Raw genomic sequence first — 18,340 nt, 5'->3', positions numbered from 1 at the left:
TTATCTTACAAGATGATAATTCTCGTGTTCACCAAGAGATGCTCGTGGAAGAATGTTTACAAAAAGAGCCTATATTGTACATGTGGACTGCCCAACGAGGCGTCATGATCTTAATCAAATAAAAAAATTAACAGTCTATATTTCTACCCACTGAGTATGAAGGCCTCCCCCATTGCGGGAGGTTTGGATCTACTACTGCTATAGTGACCCAGTCCATATTGGGAGAGGGGTCAATCACAAACATCCGGATGGGTGGCTAAGTGCTCAGAAAAACAGCAAACAGTTCGAAGAATAAATACTCCTAAGTGCCTTTCTTCCTACCTATTCTTAAATGTTTTGTTCTCTCTTATAACTACTCTAAATATAAATATAATATCCAATAGGAATATATAAATAGTTCAAGGCATGTGTAGCTCGGTGGAAGTGGTGCTTGCATCCTCTGTACTAGGCCGCACGAAGATAGACTTATAAGTTCGAGTCTGGTCGCCGACTGGAGGAACTTTTTCCAAGCCTTTCTTCGACCCGTTCCCAAGTTAGTCAAAATCTGGCAAGCAAGTGGGATTTTTCTACCAAAAAGTGGAGATTTTCATCCCATAAACTCAAGAAAATGGACTGTAGAACCCACATTATTTCAGCCAGTAACATAACTTGTTAGAGTTAGGTACCAAGAGATGCCAGTACTTATTTTCCAGTCTCTTCATTGAAGGCTCCCTATAATTAGTGATCGACATAGGCCAGCTATCTCTGTTTGGTTACCGGTGGAGATTGAACTGCGCACTCAGTGTCCAAAAGCTAAATGGGGTTTAAAGGCCTCGCCTACTCCCTATAAAGGAATAAAAAGCAGCTTATTATTATTATATTATTATAAGTAGTTAACTAGCCCAGTGGAAGTGGTGTTTGCACTTGGCAACACTAGATTGTGAAAAAAGAGCGTCATGAGTCACATTGTAGTCGTCTAGAGGAATTTTTTCTAAGCCTTATTTCGATGAGTTAGTTTAGTCCTCTGAGAAAGCAACTTATCAGATGAGGTTTAAGTGCTCTGACGTTAAAAATATTGTGTTAGGGTTATTTACGACGACATGGCAACCAGCACTTGCTAGCCGTTTCATCAAATCGTGTCGCTTAAATTAGGAGATACCCTTGGGAGAGCTATCTTTACTGGCTATCAATAGAGATTGGGCGTTCCACTAGGTCTTTAAAAGTGAAAACGGCTAAAACAATCTCGTTTGCTGCCTATAAGGGAAAATACGCATTAGCGGATTTCGACTTGATAACTATAAATATTAGTTGGAAATAACTCTTCTCCCTAAATATTCTTAAACCTGTTGCCCTTTCTCTCTAACCGCTCTATTCCTGTTTTGGGAAATTAATATTCCATCTACACAGCCTGTAATATCTAAGTAATAAAGTGGAGATTGAACTGCCCACTCAGTCTCCAAAAGTTACATAGGGCTTAAAAACAGCCTTGCCTACTCCCTATACGGGAACAAAAAGCGTTAGCTGATTTTAAAAAAAGAGAGCCTGTGTAGCTCAGTAGAAGTGGCATTTGCACTCTACTGCGCTTGACCGCACGATTGAAGGCGTTCGAATCTAGTCGCCGACTAGAGGAACTTTTTGTAAGCCTTTTCTCGACCGGTTCCACAGTTAGTCGATCTCTGGCACGGACTAGCAGGTTTTTCCTCCCGGAAGCTAAAAATCGGCCGTCGAACACACACTATTTTCAGACATTAAATATGTGTTAGGGACCACCAGATGGCGGCACTTACTAGCCGCCCTCTTCACTGTGTGCCGATTAATTAGTGACAGCCATCTCTGATTGGCTACCAGTGGAGATTGAACTGCCCACTAAGTCTCCAAAAGTTAGATAGGGCTCAAAAACGGCCTCGCTTATTCCCTATACTGGAACAAAAAGGCGTTAGCTGATTTTTTTAAAGAATATTAAAAATTTATTACGTAATAAAAATATTTCGGAAATCTAAACAAAATCGAATTAAATAATACATAAAGTGTTTTTTGTTTTAAATTTGTTTTCAATATATGAATATCATCACAATAGGATTTTTAATTTTCTTGAGAAGAATTTTCCCGCGATTAATTTTCTGTGAATCTGATGAATGTTTTGCCAGTCGCTGAAAAGCAGTGTGATATGAGATGAGAAGAAATACCCCAAAACATTGTAAATGTTTAATTTAATTCAGTAACAAATGGGTACATGGAAATAAGAGACAAAATGTGATTGTCAAAGTGCCTCAATAAGGAATCTGTTCAGCTTCATGGAAAATTTTTTACTGAATTAATCAGTTACAATTTTTGTGGGTACTTCTTTCACACATATCACACTGCTTTTCACCGAACTGCAAAAAACATTCATCCATATGTGTGGTTATAATAATAGGGCGCGTTGATAGTAGTACTGCATTTAAAGAGCACTGAAAGATAAGTTTAGTTTTTTAAAAGATAGCGTTTTTAGTGCTAAAATTGTGCTAGAATTAGAATATATTCTAAGGTTAATTAGTTTAGCTTAAAAAGTTTGTTTTAAATAGTTAATTTAGTATTTTGATAAGACACTAGCACATGGTACCAAAGCGAAGACAGGCAATGACGTCCAAAACGCCGCATTTGTTTGAAGAATTTAACCAAAGGGAATTCGTCCAATGTAAGGTCTGTAGAATGTATTATTTGCCGAGAGTGGCTGGAGTTTGGTTTGAGAGTGATAATAGTGGGAAAGTGTCATGAAAGCGAGGATCTGAAGTGTGTCTCAGGTCTTGAGATTGACGTAGTGGATGAAATTCAGAATGATAGAAAATTGTGATGTAACGCCAGATAGCATAGGGAATGAGTTTAAAAGTGAGAGAATGATTTGATTGATAAAAAAAAAAAAAAAAAAAATGAAGAGTTATCTGCAATGAGAGATAGCTGTTGTGCGGAGTGATACATAGGGCGAAGCGGGAGCTGGAGCGATTATAAAAATGTATTCTGAGTGGATCAGCTAACAAAAAGAAGCAAGTGCGTGATAAGATAAATGAAAACATGATCGGGAGTGAAAGAAAAATTAAGGAGCGACTGTTATATGGTGATTCAGTAGTAAAAGGTGTAATAGATGAGAGTTTGACAAAATCGTGCTTTACGGGTGCGAAAATTAATAATGTAAGTGAGGCTATTAGAGCACAGAAGCATAAAGTGAAAGAAATGAGATGACTAGTGATTGAGACTTTTCATATGGTCGGGAATATTATTTTAGGCTGTACCTGATTGAATTTTATTTTATATAAGGTTTATCGAGAAACTCACTTTGCACTGGAGCTAATAGTTTGAAACCTACTGTCTCCCCTGCTGGATGAAAAAAAAAAATGCACGTCTGGTGGCTGTGAAGGCCCGACCCGAAACGAGGACCAGTGGTGGATGTATGGTATTTTAGGGAGGTGGTTTTCACTCTGTGGCCAAGTGAGTTCTTCACACTCCTTTTCCCATTTATTAGGGTGCTATAAATTGTTATTTCGCGCGTTTTTCCAACGCTTGGTTTTTCTGGCAGTCTTTTACGGTTGCGGGATTCTCTTTGCAGGTAGACCACTGATTGGGACTACAGGATATCTATCCAGACTCAAGGACCCACGACCTTAAGCAGTGATTTTGCACCTTGTTCTATCGGTATGAATGAGATTGACGCTGACGCCCTGGCAGAGTCACTGGATAGAGGACTAGCCATAAATATACTAAAAAAGATCCTCAAAAAATTTGAACTTAAACTGTACTGTATACTGGCATCGGAGGTCGGGGTATCTCTGATACAATTTACTGTCAAATATCACATACCTTTACATAACATGTGTTAAACCAAACTGACAAAAAACAGTGTGGAACATCACTTGTAACATATGAATGCACAGCTACTCATGACCTCCAAGCTATACACTGAATTGTGTAAGAATATTTATATTAAACATTTTGCATGTATCTGTCAGATCAGCTGCGAGGTCCGCAGCGTTAATCAAAACTCTTGCCGATAATATCAAGGGATTGCCGCAATTAATTTCGCCGCGTTACGCAGATATCGGTTAATTAATCCTCGATGTTACCGCGTAAATCACATATAATACTCAATGTTGAAAATAACAATTCGTCCATGATCGATTACTGTATTAATAATTCGTTTTATATGGTACTCTTTCAGGAAAGATAAAAAATGAATGCAAAATGTTTAATAAATACTTGTACCTACATTATTTACTGCATTTTTTTTTAAATTAAAAGAAGTTATCAAGAGTCGTTTGAACAGTTTTAGTTTTTACCTTATCGGCATAAATTCTACGATAACAAGCAAAATGATTCTCCACACCTCGGCAAGCAAGCAATAAAACATAAAGAAAAAATACTGCAAATATACTACATGATGGTAGAGGGTAAGTGGATATTGAATTCAACATTATTTCATAGCCGAATACATACATACAAACTAAAAATTTCGGCAGATGCAAGCATAAGCAACCTTATGGGCAACTCGTAGTAAAGGTGGAGTAAGCTCCACATCACTTTCCTTAGTATTTTCCATAATGTAAAGCACATCTCCTAGAGGACATGTATGATATATAAGCCTGTGGCTCTCAATTTCAGTAATACATGATAGTTTATTTATTTTCAGTTACAATCTAGACATTATTGAACAAAGAATAAAAAAAAAAAAAAAAAACCACTAAACCATACTATACTGACATGGGAGGTCATGGAATCTCTCAGATACAATTTACTGTCAAATATCACAAACCTTTACATAACGTGTTAAACCAAACTGACAACAAAAGACAGTGCGGAAATGCACAGCTACTCATGACCTCCAAGCTATACACTGAATTGTGTAAGAATATTTATATTAAACATTTTGCATGTATCTGTCAGATCAGCTGCGAGCACCGCAGGGTTAGAGGCGTGTTAATCAAAACTCTTGCCGTGTATATCAAGGGATTGCCGCAATTAATTTCGTCGCGTTAAGCAAGGGATACTTGTATATTGATTAATTTTGTTCTGATTTGATCATATGCTTTCTCACAATCTAGGAAAGCCATATATGTGAGCAGGTTAAATTCTATTCTTTTTTCTATAATTTGAGTGTAAATGTGGGATCGGTGCAGGATCTTCCTTTCCTAAAACCGCACTGTTCTCCAATAATTTCATCAGCCCATGGTGTTAATTTACTTTTAATTATATCTAGATATATTTTACAGCATGTATTTATTTAATAAGGATATTCCTCTGTAGTTTCCACAAACTTTTTTCTTTTTTGAATGTTTATGACTATTGCTGTATTGCATTCTTGTGGGATGTTTCCGTCCTCCCATATTTTGTTTAGAAATTTAATTAATCGTAACTGAAATGGTTTAGAGCTGTATTTGTATAGTTCTGAATTTATTCCATCTTCTCCTGTAGCTTTTCTATTTTTTAGTTTTTCCAATATTTTCTTTGGATCATTGAGCTGTATTGATTCTTCATTTTTTTTCTTGATATATTGTTTTATTTCAATTTGATTATTGTTTAGAAGCTGGGTGTAGTGATTGGTCCACTCTTTGTGTGTGTGTGTGTGTGTGTATATATATATATATATATATATATATATATATATATATATATATATATATACACAGTACAGTTGACAGGGTGTAGCATAAAGGCAGCCTGCCTCATGGCGCGGCTTAATAAGGGCACTCATACAGCCATATTACGGTATGCAGTCGCTACGTAGCAAGTGTGGAAAGAAATTTTTCCAAGCTTAAACTGATTAAAAATTATTTGCAAACAGCAATGACCGAAGAAAGATTGGTCTAGCAACTATATCGATAGAGGCAGACATACTTATAATTTAAATTTAGAAGAGCTTATAAAGTTTTATTGTGCGATATCCCTGTAGATATATTAACAATATGTATAGCTAGTTGATCTGGGGTGATTCTTGGGTTGTTCTTTAATCAAAGGAGCACTACCACCTAGTTTCCTAAGAAGGCTCCAAGTTTTACGGCTGGAGTGAGTAAAGTCTATACCTTCAACTGTTACCCATTTTTTCCTTCGGGATATATCCAAGTTTTCTAGAAGTTCGTCGGCTGTTTTTGGGTCATTGTTAATCTGATATTCATTATAAAGTAATTCACATTCTTCGCTCCAACCATGTATATAGTTATGTCTAATACCTCTAGGAATACTTTTCTTGGCAGCAAGCAGGACTACACCTATAAATCGATGAAAATTACTACTTATTGGAGATATCCAGCGAATACATTTGTCAAGTTCATTTGCGTATTTATTCCAGTCAGCCTTTTTTAAATTCCAGCATGGGATAGGCTTTGATCTTACAAATGGAATGGAAATGCCAATGTCAATTAATACCGGTCTATGTTGACTATGAGGAAAGTCATAGTCAACATAAACTAAGACCCTTCTCAGATTTTGCATAGGGTGACATGAATTATTTTTGCTCACAAGACATAAATCAGGGTTATAGTCTCTTTTCCAGGCCGCAGATCTAAAAGTGCCTTTGTCTTTGGCATCAAAGACTAAGTGAAGATTATTTAGTTCGATCCAATCAACAAGTTTTTCGCCACATTCGTTGTTTCGAGCATAATTCCACTGTTCATGGTGACTATTAAAGTCCCCATTATAGACTGCGGGATGTTCAGCAATAGGAATAATTTTTTCCGGCCAAGGTGATCCAGGTGGCTTATAAATATTCGTAATTGTAATATCTTGAACTTTTATCACTACTGTATGTATGTTTTCTACAATATTTTGAGAGAGAAGAAAAACTTCTTTAAGACGATTTTGCACATATGTTGTTATTCCATATACTTCATGATAAGTTGCACCAATAGCAGTGTAACCTGGAATGCGACCTCTTTTAAGGAGCTGTTCAGGATCAGCAGCATGTCTTTCTGGGACAGCAATCACATCAACATTGTTGGTTAATAATAATTTCGATAAATAATCGCATTTGGCTTTCCTAATAGATTCAATATTTAATTGACAAATACATAGTGTAGGGCCAATGTTTCTAAATTCTGGAAGTCACTATATTCAATAAATTTAGTAGACATCATGAAATTGGCCAGGAGATCCTTAGGATGGACTGGCTGCCTATTGCTGTTGCTCATTTAGCACCACCCAGGGCACGTATAGCTTTAGGATCACTATGGACCGGAGCAATTTTGTCCCCGGAATTACTACGTAAGAAAGACTGTCATCGGAACCAAATAAATAGCAGTGTGCTATGTCGAGACAAGGCTTTTGGTTTTTCCATTCCTGGGAGTTTGAATACATTCCAGAGTGAAGTTCCATTCATGGACAAGGAAGTCACGTGGAGTTCCGACGGGAGAGTTCGGACTCATGACAGTATCAAAGTCACCGTAAGCTGAGGAGTTCTGCAGAAAGTACAATGTTCGGTAACGGCAACTGAGCTTCGATTGAGATAACGATTCATCGTTATCTCAATCGAAGACCTTCATTCAAGAAGTAAAGGCCAGGAAAACAATGCAGCTAAAGCAAGTCATATTAGGAGGAACCAGATGCCGAATGTCCAAGCTGTAGGAATTAATTTGTCTGCTGATAACAAGGAAGAAGTCTTGCAATTTTCGAAAGGGATGTCCTAGTGCAGTGATGAGGTCTAATGGGAATAAGAGATAATCGCTCGAATCAACCTGAGAGGACCAGACTTCATGAAAAGTAAAACTTTCCATTATTTAATCAGAAATCAACTTAGATTGTGACGATGGTTTGAATTGATGAAATTGATTTAAAGTTAATGTTGCAATACTTTAGGCCTTGAGCTAATATCTGAATTAATTAATTCTATATAAGACAAAACCTAGCTCAAATTATTGTGAAACTGCTTGAGTTTATTAATGTAGAAATTCCTTAAGCATGTTTTTATTATATGTTGACGATCGGAATGTATGTACAGTTAACGGGGGGGGATTAAAAATTATAGACACGGTCCTAAATAGAAATGTTCAGATGGTTGTGAGATATGATTGGATAACTTTAGAGAGTTGTTAGAGCTTATTTACAAAAATCAAGTGAATTTTATATCTGTAAATTGTGTATCTTTACTTAGTGATAAATAAACTGTTTTATTGTCAAAATAACTTGCCTGATCTCTAAGTCCAATGCACTACGCATAAAATCGAACCAATGTGTCTTGAAGTAGATATTGCCACGACTGCAAAGTAAGAATTATATACAGGTAACTTGGTGTATAGATTAGTTGGAGAGAGAGGCGCGGTTTATCATACTGGATGTTTTATTCTACGGAGGGAGATATTTCTCTTATCCTACTATTTTGGTGGTGCAGCAGACTCACAAACAAATTTTCCAAAATTTAAAATTAGAATATAACACCAGTAAATTAGACAAAGAATTTGACTCAGCCCAAAGCACTTTCTTTGTTCTTGATGTCTTGCACACGTGATCCTTACTATTTGCGGTCATAAGATAGAAGTAACTTAGTTTACGATAAAGCAAAAAGGAAGTTCAATTGGTAATCATACTAGACAAATTAAGGTATAGATATTAAACAAAATTAAAGTGATAGAACAAACACACCACATAATTTACACTTACTCACACATAAGCTATCACATGCTTTTGACAGATTGCTTCATGACTACCTTTTTCTTCCAACACCTTTGCGATGACTGAAAATATACAGGACCCAGTCTATAATTGGAAACTTCTATCCTGGCACTAAAACTTAATCTGCATAATATGTGGGAATCTCTAAACAGATCCTAGAGCACCAAGGTCTCAACTATTCCAACAATCACTTGCAAGCAAGAAGTAGAAACTCTCACTACAGCAAAGACCATTATAATACTCTAACTATAACAAAGTTCAGTGGGATTATTATAAATTTCTTAAAAGTCTCTAATCAAATTCGCGTAGATACAATGTTGGAAATTTACTATAGCAAACTATCCACTACAATCAATTTTGCACGAAGTCTCCTTGAGTTTGCTATAGTGAGAATCACCTGTATATCATACAAGAGAAGTCCCTCTATATTTTGGTACATCTGGTTAATTTTTTTTCATTAAATGAGGAAAACAACTAGTTTTATACGTGCTAACCTCCCAAAGATTTCAGCAATTAGATATGTATATTAAGTGATATTAACTCGTGGCTATTATTAATCAAATTTAGCTGTTTTCAGGACTGTACTTAAGCATAGGTGCACGAGGCTTCAGCTGGGGCCTGGAAAAATTAGGGTCAATTTAAGGGCCCCAGAGCACTTTAGACCCCAGGCCCCGCTTCCCTCGGGAAAAGTATAAGTATGGCCCTGGCAGTTTTAAAATCTGAATTTCAATAAACTTTCTTATATTATGCATTCATAAGATTCACCACTTTAGGAATTGAGAGTATGATCTGTATTTAATAGTTCCCTGCTCTGAATGCTAGTTATATGAATATAGTCTGCTTTACTGTTCATCATAATGTTGCTATTAAGTAAAGCCTGGATTTTTTTAAAAATTTTCTACTACAATTACTAATTCAGCAGATTTAATAAAGAATCTTCATAATAATTACAAATGATGATGTGTGTGTGTCAAGTAAAAATCAATTTAATTCTGATTTCTAAACACCTATTGTTCTTGTACCATGGCATGATATTGTAAAAGCGATGATATTCTCCTGTTAGTCCTGATAGTCCGTCCCTGTGTACTGAATGTCAAGTTCAATATACAGGAGGGAAGTCATGGAATTTGTGACTCAGCTGTTGCTGAGTCACAAATTCCATGACTTGCAGGACTAAATTTCTACATTTTCCTAAGACATTGATAACCAGCAACTGCAGCTATCAAAGTGTACAAAGCCTTCACAGTTAAGTTGACTTTGATCAAGTTCTTTGACTGAAAAGACTTGGATTCACGTTTCCCATTGTTAGTTATGATATCAATTTTTCATCTGATTTGAAAATGGGATATCATTACTTGTCACTACATGACACAGCTCCAGTGGTATTTACCAAACTTGAGCCCTGCATAACATCACACCCAGCATTGTGTGTGTGTGTGTGTGTGTGTGTGTGTGTGTGAGAGAGAGAGAGAGAGAGAGAGAGGGGGGACATGCAAAGAATGGAGAATAATGTTTGGTTAGCAATGCAGCTACTCTTCCACAAAAACCAAGGCTATGGAGTTAAGTTCATAATGTTCTGGAACAAATCTATCCAGCTGTAAAATCTGAATTTCTAGTTGAGAAAATTTGCTGATGGAAAATGAAATAAAAAAAGTGCAGATCCAGTCATCAACTAATCAGAAATTAAACCCTGAAACCAATCAATGGAATGTTTCCTTGAAGAGTGCACAATTGAAAGCTAATATTTATTGCAGGGAAAAAATTGAGTTGAATTGATAATATATATTCTGAATGACAATATGAAATGAAAAGTTTTTAATTTGGAGTGCCCAAGATAACACACATTTAATCGTGAAAGTCAGGTTTTGAAATAATTGCTCCAACACTTCCTAGTTTTTGTGACTATATAATTTTATATTATAACTGGTAGTAAAATCATTGCACATTACATAAGTTTCTGTAGTCCAATCAGTATTGACGATACCCATTGGTTGGAAAGAAAGAGGTTAAACTTCTGTCTAGGTGCAATGAATGAATCTTCATAAGAGTTTTCAGCTGAAGTGAGTTAACTAGTCTCATACAGAGACAGGAGGGTTTCTTTTCCAGAAACTCAGGTTTATCACATTAGTAAAACACATGCAGTTTTAAATACAAAAATATATCTAGACATAAGATTAACCATTTATTCTATGAAAGCAAATCTCTGCACAGGTTGTGGACCTCAGAAAGATAATCTGTGGCTTGTAAATGTCAAGGATTATTATTATAACAAACTGTACATTTGGGAACAATCAAAAACTTCATGGAGTACTTACTAAAATATTTTGGGTTTTTCTCAACAGTTCAGGCCAGTGGTGTGGTGTGCTGAAGCTAGCTTGCACAAGCTGGTTGTTAAAATGAGTTGCTATAAACTGTAGAGCTGTACAAATCGACAATGGCTGGCAGAATTTGTATAATAAGCTTGTATATATGGTGACAAATAAAATTCAGCAGTGAGTACACTTATTTTGGCACCCCCCCCCCTCATTATGCAGAAAAGCCTGTGTAGAGATTATCTCCAGCAGTTTTATAGGAATACTAATTTATTAGCAAGAATCCACTTAATTTTTCCTAGGCTTCTTCTTCTTAAGGTAATATTCCTATTTTGATGTCTGTCAAAGATTTTACACTGCTAAATGAGGTCATTATCCAAGAAACAGCAGTACAGGTAAAATTAAGGGCATGTCTGCTGATAATGGAATATGTATATAATTTTTTTTTGAGGGGGGGGGTTGAATTCAAAACAAGAACTCTTTAGTTCTTGTTTTGAATTCAACCTCTGGCTGGTCATTAAACATTTACCAGCAAATCCCTAGTTCAAGCTAACTTTATACAAAATTTTTAGCATCCTGGGACACAACAGGAAGTGAGAATATTTTCATCTGTCATCAGTCTAAGTAACAGGTGGTAAAACAATTGACAATTTTAATAGTCCATAAAAAAGTTAAATAACTGGCAAATGAAATGCACTCCTTTGTCAGAAATAGTTTTAAATGATGTCTGTCGCATTTTCTCCTCATCAAGCAAAATAAAACTATTTGGGTTATTTAACTGCATATTCATTTCTCCATTTCATTCATTTTGCATTTTTTTAAATATCAGACCTAGTGGACTGTTATGCCCAAGTAACTTGGCTTTTAAGACATCTTGATAAACGATAAAACAGATAATTTGATCTCCATTGCTAGCAATGTTAACATGACCCAACTTTTGCTTTTTTTGTTGTGTCAGCTGCCTTCTCTAATGCCTTGAAAAATTCCTCCATTTCTTTCTTAGTAGAAATGGAAGAATGTTTTTAGGCATTAGAGAACGCAGCTGATACAACAAAACAGGAAAAGATCCATCATCAGAGTATGAAGTGGCATCAGAAACGTTTGGGGAAAATTTGGAAAGCAAAGATAATAATGGGAAGTAATTGTTAGATTTTTCCTCACTAGTCCTTACTAACATCATGTTCCAACATAAAAATGTTTATAAAAGAATAAGTTGAATAAGAAAAGTGTCATTGACTACATTATTTTTGATAGTAATATTTTCATGTGGTTCAGGACACAAACATATACAGAGGATATGAAATTGGAAGTGATCACTGTTTAGTTTTGAGCAGGATGAAACTGAATATCATGTTGAAAAGAAGTGAACTGTACACAACCATTATTCAAGAAAAAATGAATGGGATCGAAAACAAGAACCAAACCTTAACGATTCAGAGGCAAACCCTGAAGAAAACATTGCTTGATTTGGTTTGAGCAGCATGTGGTGAAGTAATCTACAAGGAAAGAAAAATCAGAACTCCATGGTGGACTCAGGAAGTTAAAGAGGCAGTCAAGGAAAAGCAAAATGCATATAAAAAGTTCCTGCCAAGTAAGTCAGCTTGTGCTGTTAGAGAATAAAGATAAAAAATCTAAGAAAGCAAAGCACTGTGTAAAACTAAAAAGTCATGGGAACACTTTGGTGAGAACACAGAAAATAAATATCAAGAAGGTGGCAAAATATTCTGGAGGCTATTAAAAAGTCCATGACCAAGTATTTTGTACGCTGTGTAAGTACTATTTACATATATCTGCATAAAGGTTTCTTATTCAGGGGCCAGTATGTGTACTTCAGGGGAGTGGTAGAAAAGATTCAACAAGAATGCAGCCAGGAATACATACCCATACTTGAAGTACACATACTGGCCCGCTGTGTAAATAATGTTTACCATTATTTACACAGCGTACAAAATACTTGGTCATGTGCATCACCACGTGTTTGTTTCAGGCAACTATTTAAAGCATGCAGCTGGTCAGTAATGATCAAACAGTGTTGATCACAATGGGAAAAAGAGTTTGACAAAGGGCTTATTGTGAGTGACCATGTGGCTGGAACCACAATTTTAAAAACAACAAAGTTGACTTTTTTTTCAAATCGTGAGATATCTCTGGTGTTTAATCAGCGGAAAAATAATCCACTTTGCTGTCTGAGAGACGTAGCTGTGGTCCTAAGATAGTCTGTCAATAATGAGATCGCAGTCATCTGAGAAAGCTTATACAGACAAATAGAACTTCTTGTTTGTGGCAACTGACCAAAGCGTTTAATGAAAGATGTTCCCAACTCATGTCTTACCGAACATGAGTTGGAAACCCTTCTATGTGAAAGGAATTGAAGAGGATTGGTATTGGCAGCTGCATTGCTATACAGAAACCCTGATTTCTATGAAGAAATGGAAAGTTTGCCTACAGTGGTGTCAGGAACACTGTGCCTGTATATTGCAAAAACGGAAAAGTCATATGGTATGATGAGTCATAGTACACCTTGTTCTATTCTGATGGTAGGCATCCCCAAGGAGCAACAAATCCAGTTTGCTTTGTCAACACAACTTGAGGTTCTGGAGTTGGTGTAATGGTTTTGAATATGTTCTGTTGATATGGAACAAGTCTCCACCAAGGAATATCTGAACAATCAAGTCCATTCTGCAATGTCACATTTTATCCAGCAGGTGAAGGTTGTTTCATGAACAACAATGCTAATGTCCATCATGTAAGAATTGTTTAGCAAACATGACACAACTTTCACCATCTTTCCTGGCCACAATAAAGCTTGGGTCTGAATCCCACTGAGAATATATGGGACATGTTAGAAAAACAGATCCAGGAGCAAAGTCCATCATCATCAAATTCCTGACATATACCCTCAAGGGGTGTATAGGATATGATAGCACTACACGAAAAACCTACATCATTACTAACTTCCTATCTACAATTTTCCCCTAAGTCAATCTGTTACCTGCCAAGACCCCAAGATTATCAGATTTTATATTTCTATCTTCTAAAGCACTTTTTACTGTATCAATCCACCTATATCTTGGTCTTCCTCTGGGTCTTTTTTCCTGCCAACCTGGCAGAGAACACTTGTTTTGCTAATCTTTCCTCTACCATTCTGTTTAAGTGACCATACCACCTGAGATTGGCTCTACTAACACATTCCTGGAATGTGTTAGAGAGCCAATGGTGATTGATGATAATTAGCAATATTTCTCAATGGGTTCTGTTCTTTGGCTAGTCTGTCTGTCTGCTTTGCAACAACTGCCCCCACCTCCATATAAGATTGGTTATCTCACTTTTTGCTGTAAAGACCCTATAAATGTTCTTTGCATTTTAGCACTGAAGTCTAGCTCTTTAAAAAATGACACTAATGCTATCAGCTGTATTAGAATATTGCATATTAAGTAACCAATAAAATATTAGTACTAACTGACAATAGCAGGGACTTTCTGCAATTTAATCATACAATTCAGAACTACACTGGTGTCCAAAAGCTAACCACGAACTACATTTTTACCTGTATATGAAAAAATTTTCTTGTATTTATACTAATAAATTACATTACAGGAAAAATGTGTTATGAATTTTGCACACTGCAATATATTTTTGACAAAAGTTACAAATTTCCTAAGGATGTAGTTAAGGAATTAATGTACGGTGCTTAAGAGAAAACTATGCAGAAGGACATTTCAGTATAGAATATATCCACCTCGAACTACAATACCACTCTCACAATGTTGTATCATGCTTAGCACCAAACCCTTCCTCAAGCTTTCCAATAATTCTTCCCTGTCTGAAATCATCTGGATGATGTCTTTGAGACATTGCAAGACATCCAAGTTTACAACTTGATTAATTTATGAAAAGAGCTTGCATCAAACACAATTTGCTTAAAGCAACCTTTTGCCTTTTATCGTGGCGTGTGCCAACACACGATCTCTTAGTGCACCATTTGAAATGCGAATGATTAGCCTGAATTTGTGATTGTAATCTTCAGAAATGGTGTTCGTCCTTAGGTTTTGAACACCAGCGTACTAGAAAGATTGCAAGGTTTGGGCTCATACACACATAGATCTAAGAATATAAGACTACCTTTAATAAAACTGTGAACTAAAATAAAATAAAATAGACCTGAATTTCAGATGTCGCAAACATATTATGATGAAATATGTCAATTAATATTCATTAGCTGTAGTAAAATAAAGATATAGTTAAATAACCCAAATAGTTCAGTTAATGAAATATATCACAAAGTGTTTATTTTCTATACTCAAAATTTCACAACGTATATTAAATGTGATGGTAGTGCAATGTAATCAGTTCCAGAAGGTTACGTTCATTTGTATAACTGCTTGAAAAACATATCTTAACATTAATCTGTATTGTATTTAAATACTTTATCTGATCATCAAGGGGAAGGGGGAAGGAAATCCAGTTTTTTTGAAATAAGTAAAAAAAATATCTCAGTATCTATCATGTTTTTCTTCAATTCCTAGCAAGAATTTCTGCTATATGACAGCTGTTTCATGATTTATGTACAATTTAAGAATAAGTTTGAATGCTAGAACTATAAATTCCACTTAAAATCTTCAAGCAGCAACATCCTAAATCACTGTTAATGTTAAGAGCACTGTTTGTAAGTAGCTTTTCTGACTTCATCGATAACTCTACACCATTCCAGGGCATATCCTTCAGGATCTTCTAAATAATAAGTACGATTTGGCTTTAAAAAAAAAAAAAAAAATTAGAAACACAAAATATAACTCATGTATGATTAATAAATATAATAGTTTTAAAAAATGACACCACAATAATTATTATTATACAGGCCGTCAACATTCCTGTTGTCTTTGGAAAGTTGGCGAGGGGAGATATGATTGATATATATGTTAAGGGGTTATTACTAGATAACTAGATGAGGTTTTTCTTAGAATGGGAGATGGTGGGAGAACAAGAAGCCATCCTTGTTCTCCCATCTGGGTGGGAGAACAAGGTTTTTCACATGGAGAGTGCAGAACTGAATACATTTAAAGTATGATGGGCTACAGATGTGAGAGTGGAACCTCCCACAGTAAGTACTTTGACTCTATGGATATCTGATGATGATAATAATTTCACCAAATACTAACCATCATATGCACAATACCTGTCATACCTTGTTTTGAACCCATTCATCAACAAAGAACTCACAAATGACTATGCCAACCTATTCCACTAATTCACTAAGCACAAAAACTAGTCCTTATGCCCTTGCTAACACCACTCACTCAATTCAGGGATGACCCCTAGTTCTCCCTACACGTCATGTATCGAAAAATTTCCTATAAAATCAATCCTTAAAACAGGGGTGTCAAACTGGCGGGCGCGTGTGGCCCCCGACGCCTCAAGGAAAGATAAAAAAAAAAGGATGGTTGCTTTTTATAATAAAACAGAAATACCGTATTTACTTGAATATATCTCGCCCTCGCAGATGACTCATTTTACTTTATGAATACCCTGATTTTACTTTATGAAAAAAGAAAATAAAAAGTTTTGCATGTACTGTACATCGCACATGAAAATAAAGTTTAACCACTTTCACTTCGGGACGATAACTTGCTCCCTGCGGCAATAAACAACACGCCTTCCCCAACTACCATTATACTGCAGATGCAAGAAAAACAAGTAGTTTTATTGTACCACTGAATAAAGTACAGAGACATTTGCTGTCTGTGTAATATATTTCTCAACATATGTAATAGATTTCTTTAGTGCGATTAGAGACAACGTATAAAAACGGCACTAACTGTTGAGTCACATGTCCCCCCCCACCCCACATTAACCATGCTGTTTAGACTTAAGCAAAACCATATGTTTCACTGGCAAACACAGTATCTAACTAAAATCTATTGTTTTTAGTTAGATGTGTGTGAGTCCCCCACTAACTCAAACACAAAGCTGCAATAAAATTAGTAAACGTGTTAAAAGACATATAGAGCGAATATTGTTATGACAGTTTCAGATAATATGGAATTTGGATGAAGAGAATTAGCGTTTCAGCTCAAAAATGTCGGCTCGACTTTGTGTTTTGGTAACGCGATCTTTTGTTAAAACTGCACCAATCATATCCACATCTTCATAGCTGTTCTATTGGCCTACCATTGCTGTCTATTTTTACGTTCTGCTTTCACTGTTCAGACATTCGTGAAGGGTGTTCATTACGTATCTGAAATCTTGTAAATTCCTTGTAATTTTTACTTGGAATAACGGGAAAGAAGATGACAATGCACACAAGGAAACAGCACTCGATCCCGGAAGTAGCTATAACGAAGAGGAGATTCTTGGTAAGTCATCCACATTTTCAGTTTTTTTTTCTGAAAACTTTCTAGAAAAGATAAAAGAAGAATTTGATAGGCAATTTAAAGTAGCAAGAAGTTTTTTCGCTTTTTACAGATCCTTTTTCCTTTAATTTCGAAAAAGCTCCTATTTGTATTCAAATGGAACTTATTGATTTCCAAAATGATTCCTTTCTAAAAGCGAAATACCAAGAAGTTGGTGTACCAAAAATATACAGTTATTTAGGTCAAAAATATCTGGAAATAAAAAAGTTTGCAGCAAATATTCTATGTTATTTTGGAAGCACCTATTTATGTGAACAATTATTCTCATGTATGAAAGGTAACAAAACAGCCCACAGATCAAGATTAACCGACGTCAACCTTTCTGCCATAACGAAGGTCGTATGCTCACAATCTGTGAGTCCAAATTTTGGCAGGCTGGTTAATAATAAACGTTGTCAAGTGTTGGGAAAAAAATAAAATACTGAAATTAAATTACTATAATTATATTATGCATGTATGTATGTATATATATATATATATATATATAAAATTAAAATTTAACTAATCAACTCAATCCTAATTACAACAATATATATATATATATATTAACCCGAAAATATTATTTTTCCCCAAAATATTTTCAGTAACATTTAAAAAATTCCCCAAAATATACTCTCCCATCAAAAAAAAAAAAAAAATATAGAAGTATTTTATTTCAACACAAACTGACAGGAGACTGTAAATTTTTGTGATGGTTATTAATGAGAATTTATACTATTTTTTAGAATCTATAAATATATAAATGTTTGAATAATAAAGTAACACGTAAAAACCACAGTGATATCTTTAATTAGTAAAAGGACAGATATTTCGTACTAAAATATTTTTTGTTCTTCTGTTCTTTGGATAAAAGAACATCAATATTATATTGATTATAACAAACCTCTGAAGTCTGGTCTGGCGCAGCACAGTATTGACTCTACTCATAGTGTCCAGTGGGATAAAGCTTTATGTCTCTCTCAAAGATCTGGGAGACTTTTATCTTATGTAAAAAACCATTTATCTTAG

At 35.4% G+C, this 18,340-nt stretch overlaps 1 protein-coding gene across 2 annotated transcripts in view; it reads right to left on the bottom strand.

Moving 5' to 3' along the window:
* Window positions 1-15,318: 15,318 nt before the first annotated feature.
* The window catches only part of Pdk1 (Phosphoinositide-dependent kinase 1), a 355,658-nt gene continuing 352,636 nt past the window's right edge, over window positions 15,319-18,340 (bottom strand). For both annotated transcript variants that reach the window (XM_090398374.1, XM_090398375.1), the window contains one exon: window positions 15,319-15,675. In XM_090398374.1, the coding sequence (XP_090254500.1) occupies window positions 15,574-15,675 (102 nt within the window). In that variant the 3' untranslated portion in view covers window positions 15,319-15,573. The remainder of the gene's footprint in view (window positions 15,676-18,340) is intronic.

Source organism: Typopeltis vanoorti, chromosome 9 (assembly GCF_054136105.1).
Source record: "Typopeltis vanoorti isolate ZY-2024b chromosome 9, IOZ_Tvanoo_1.0, whole genome shotgun sequence".
NCBI classification, from domain to species: Eukaryota; Metazoa; Arthropoda; class Arachnida; order Uropygi; family Thelyphonidae; genus Typopeltis; species Typopeltis vanoorti.
This window is presented reverse-complemented; position numbering and strand designations above follow the sequence as displayed.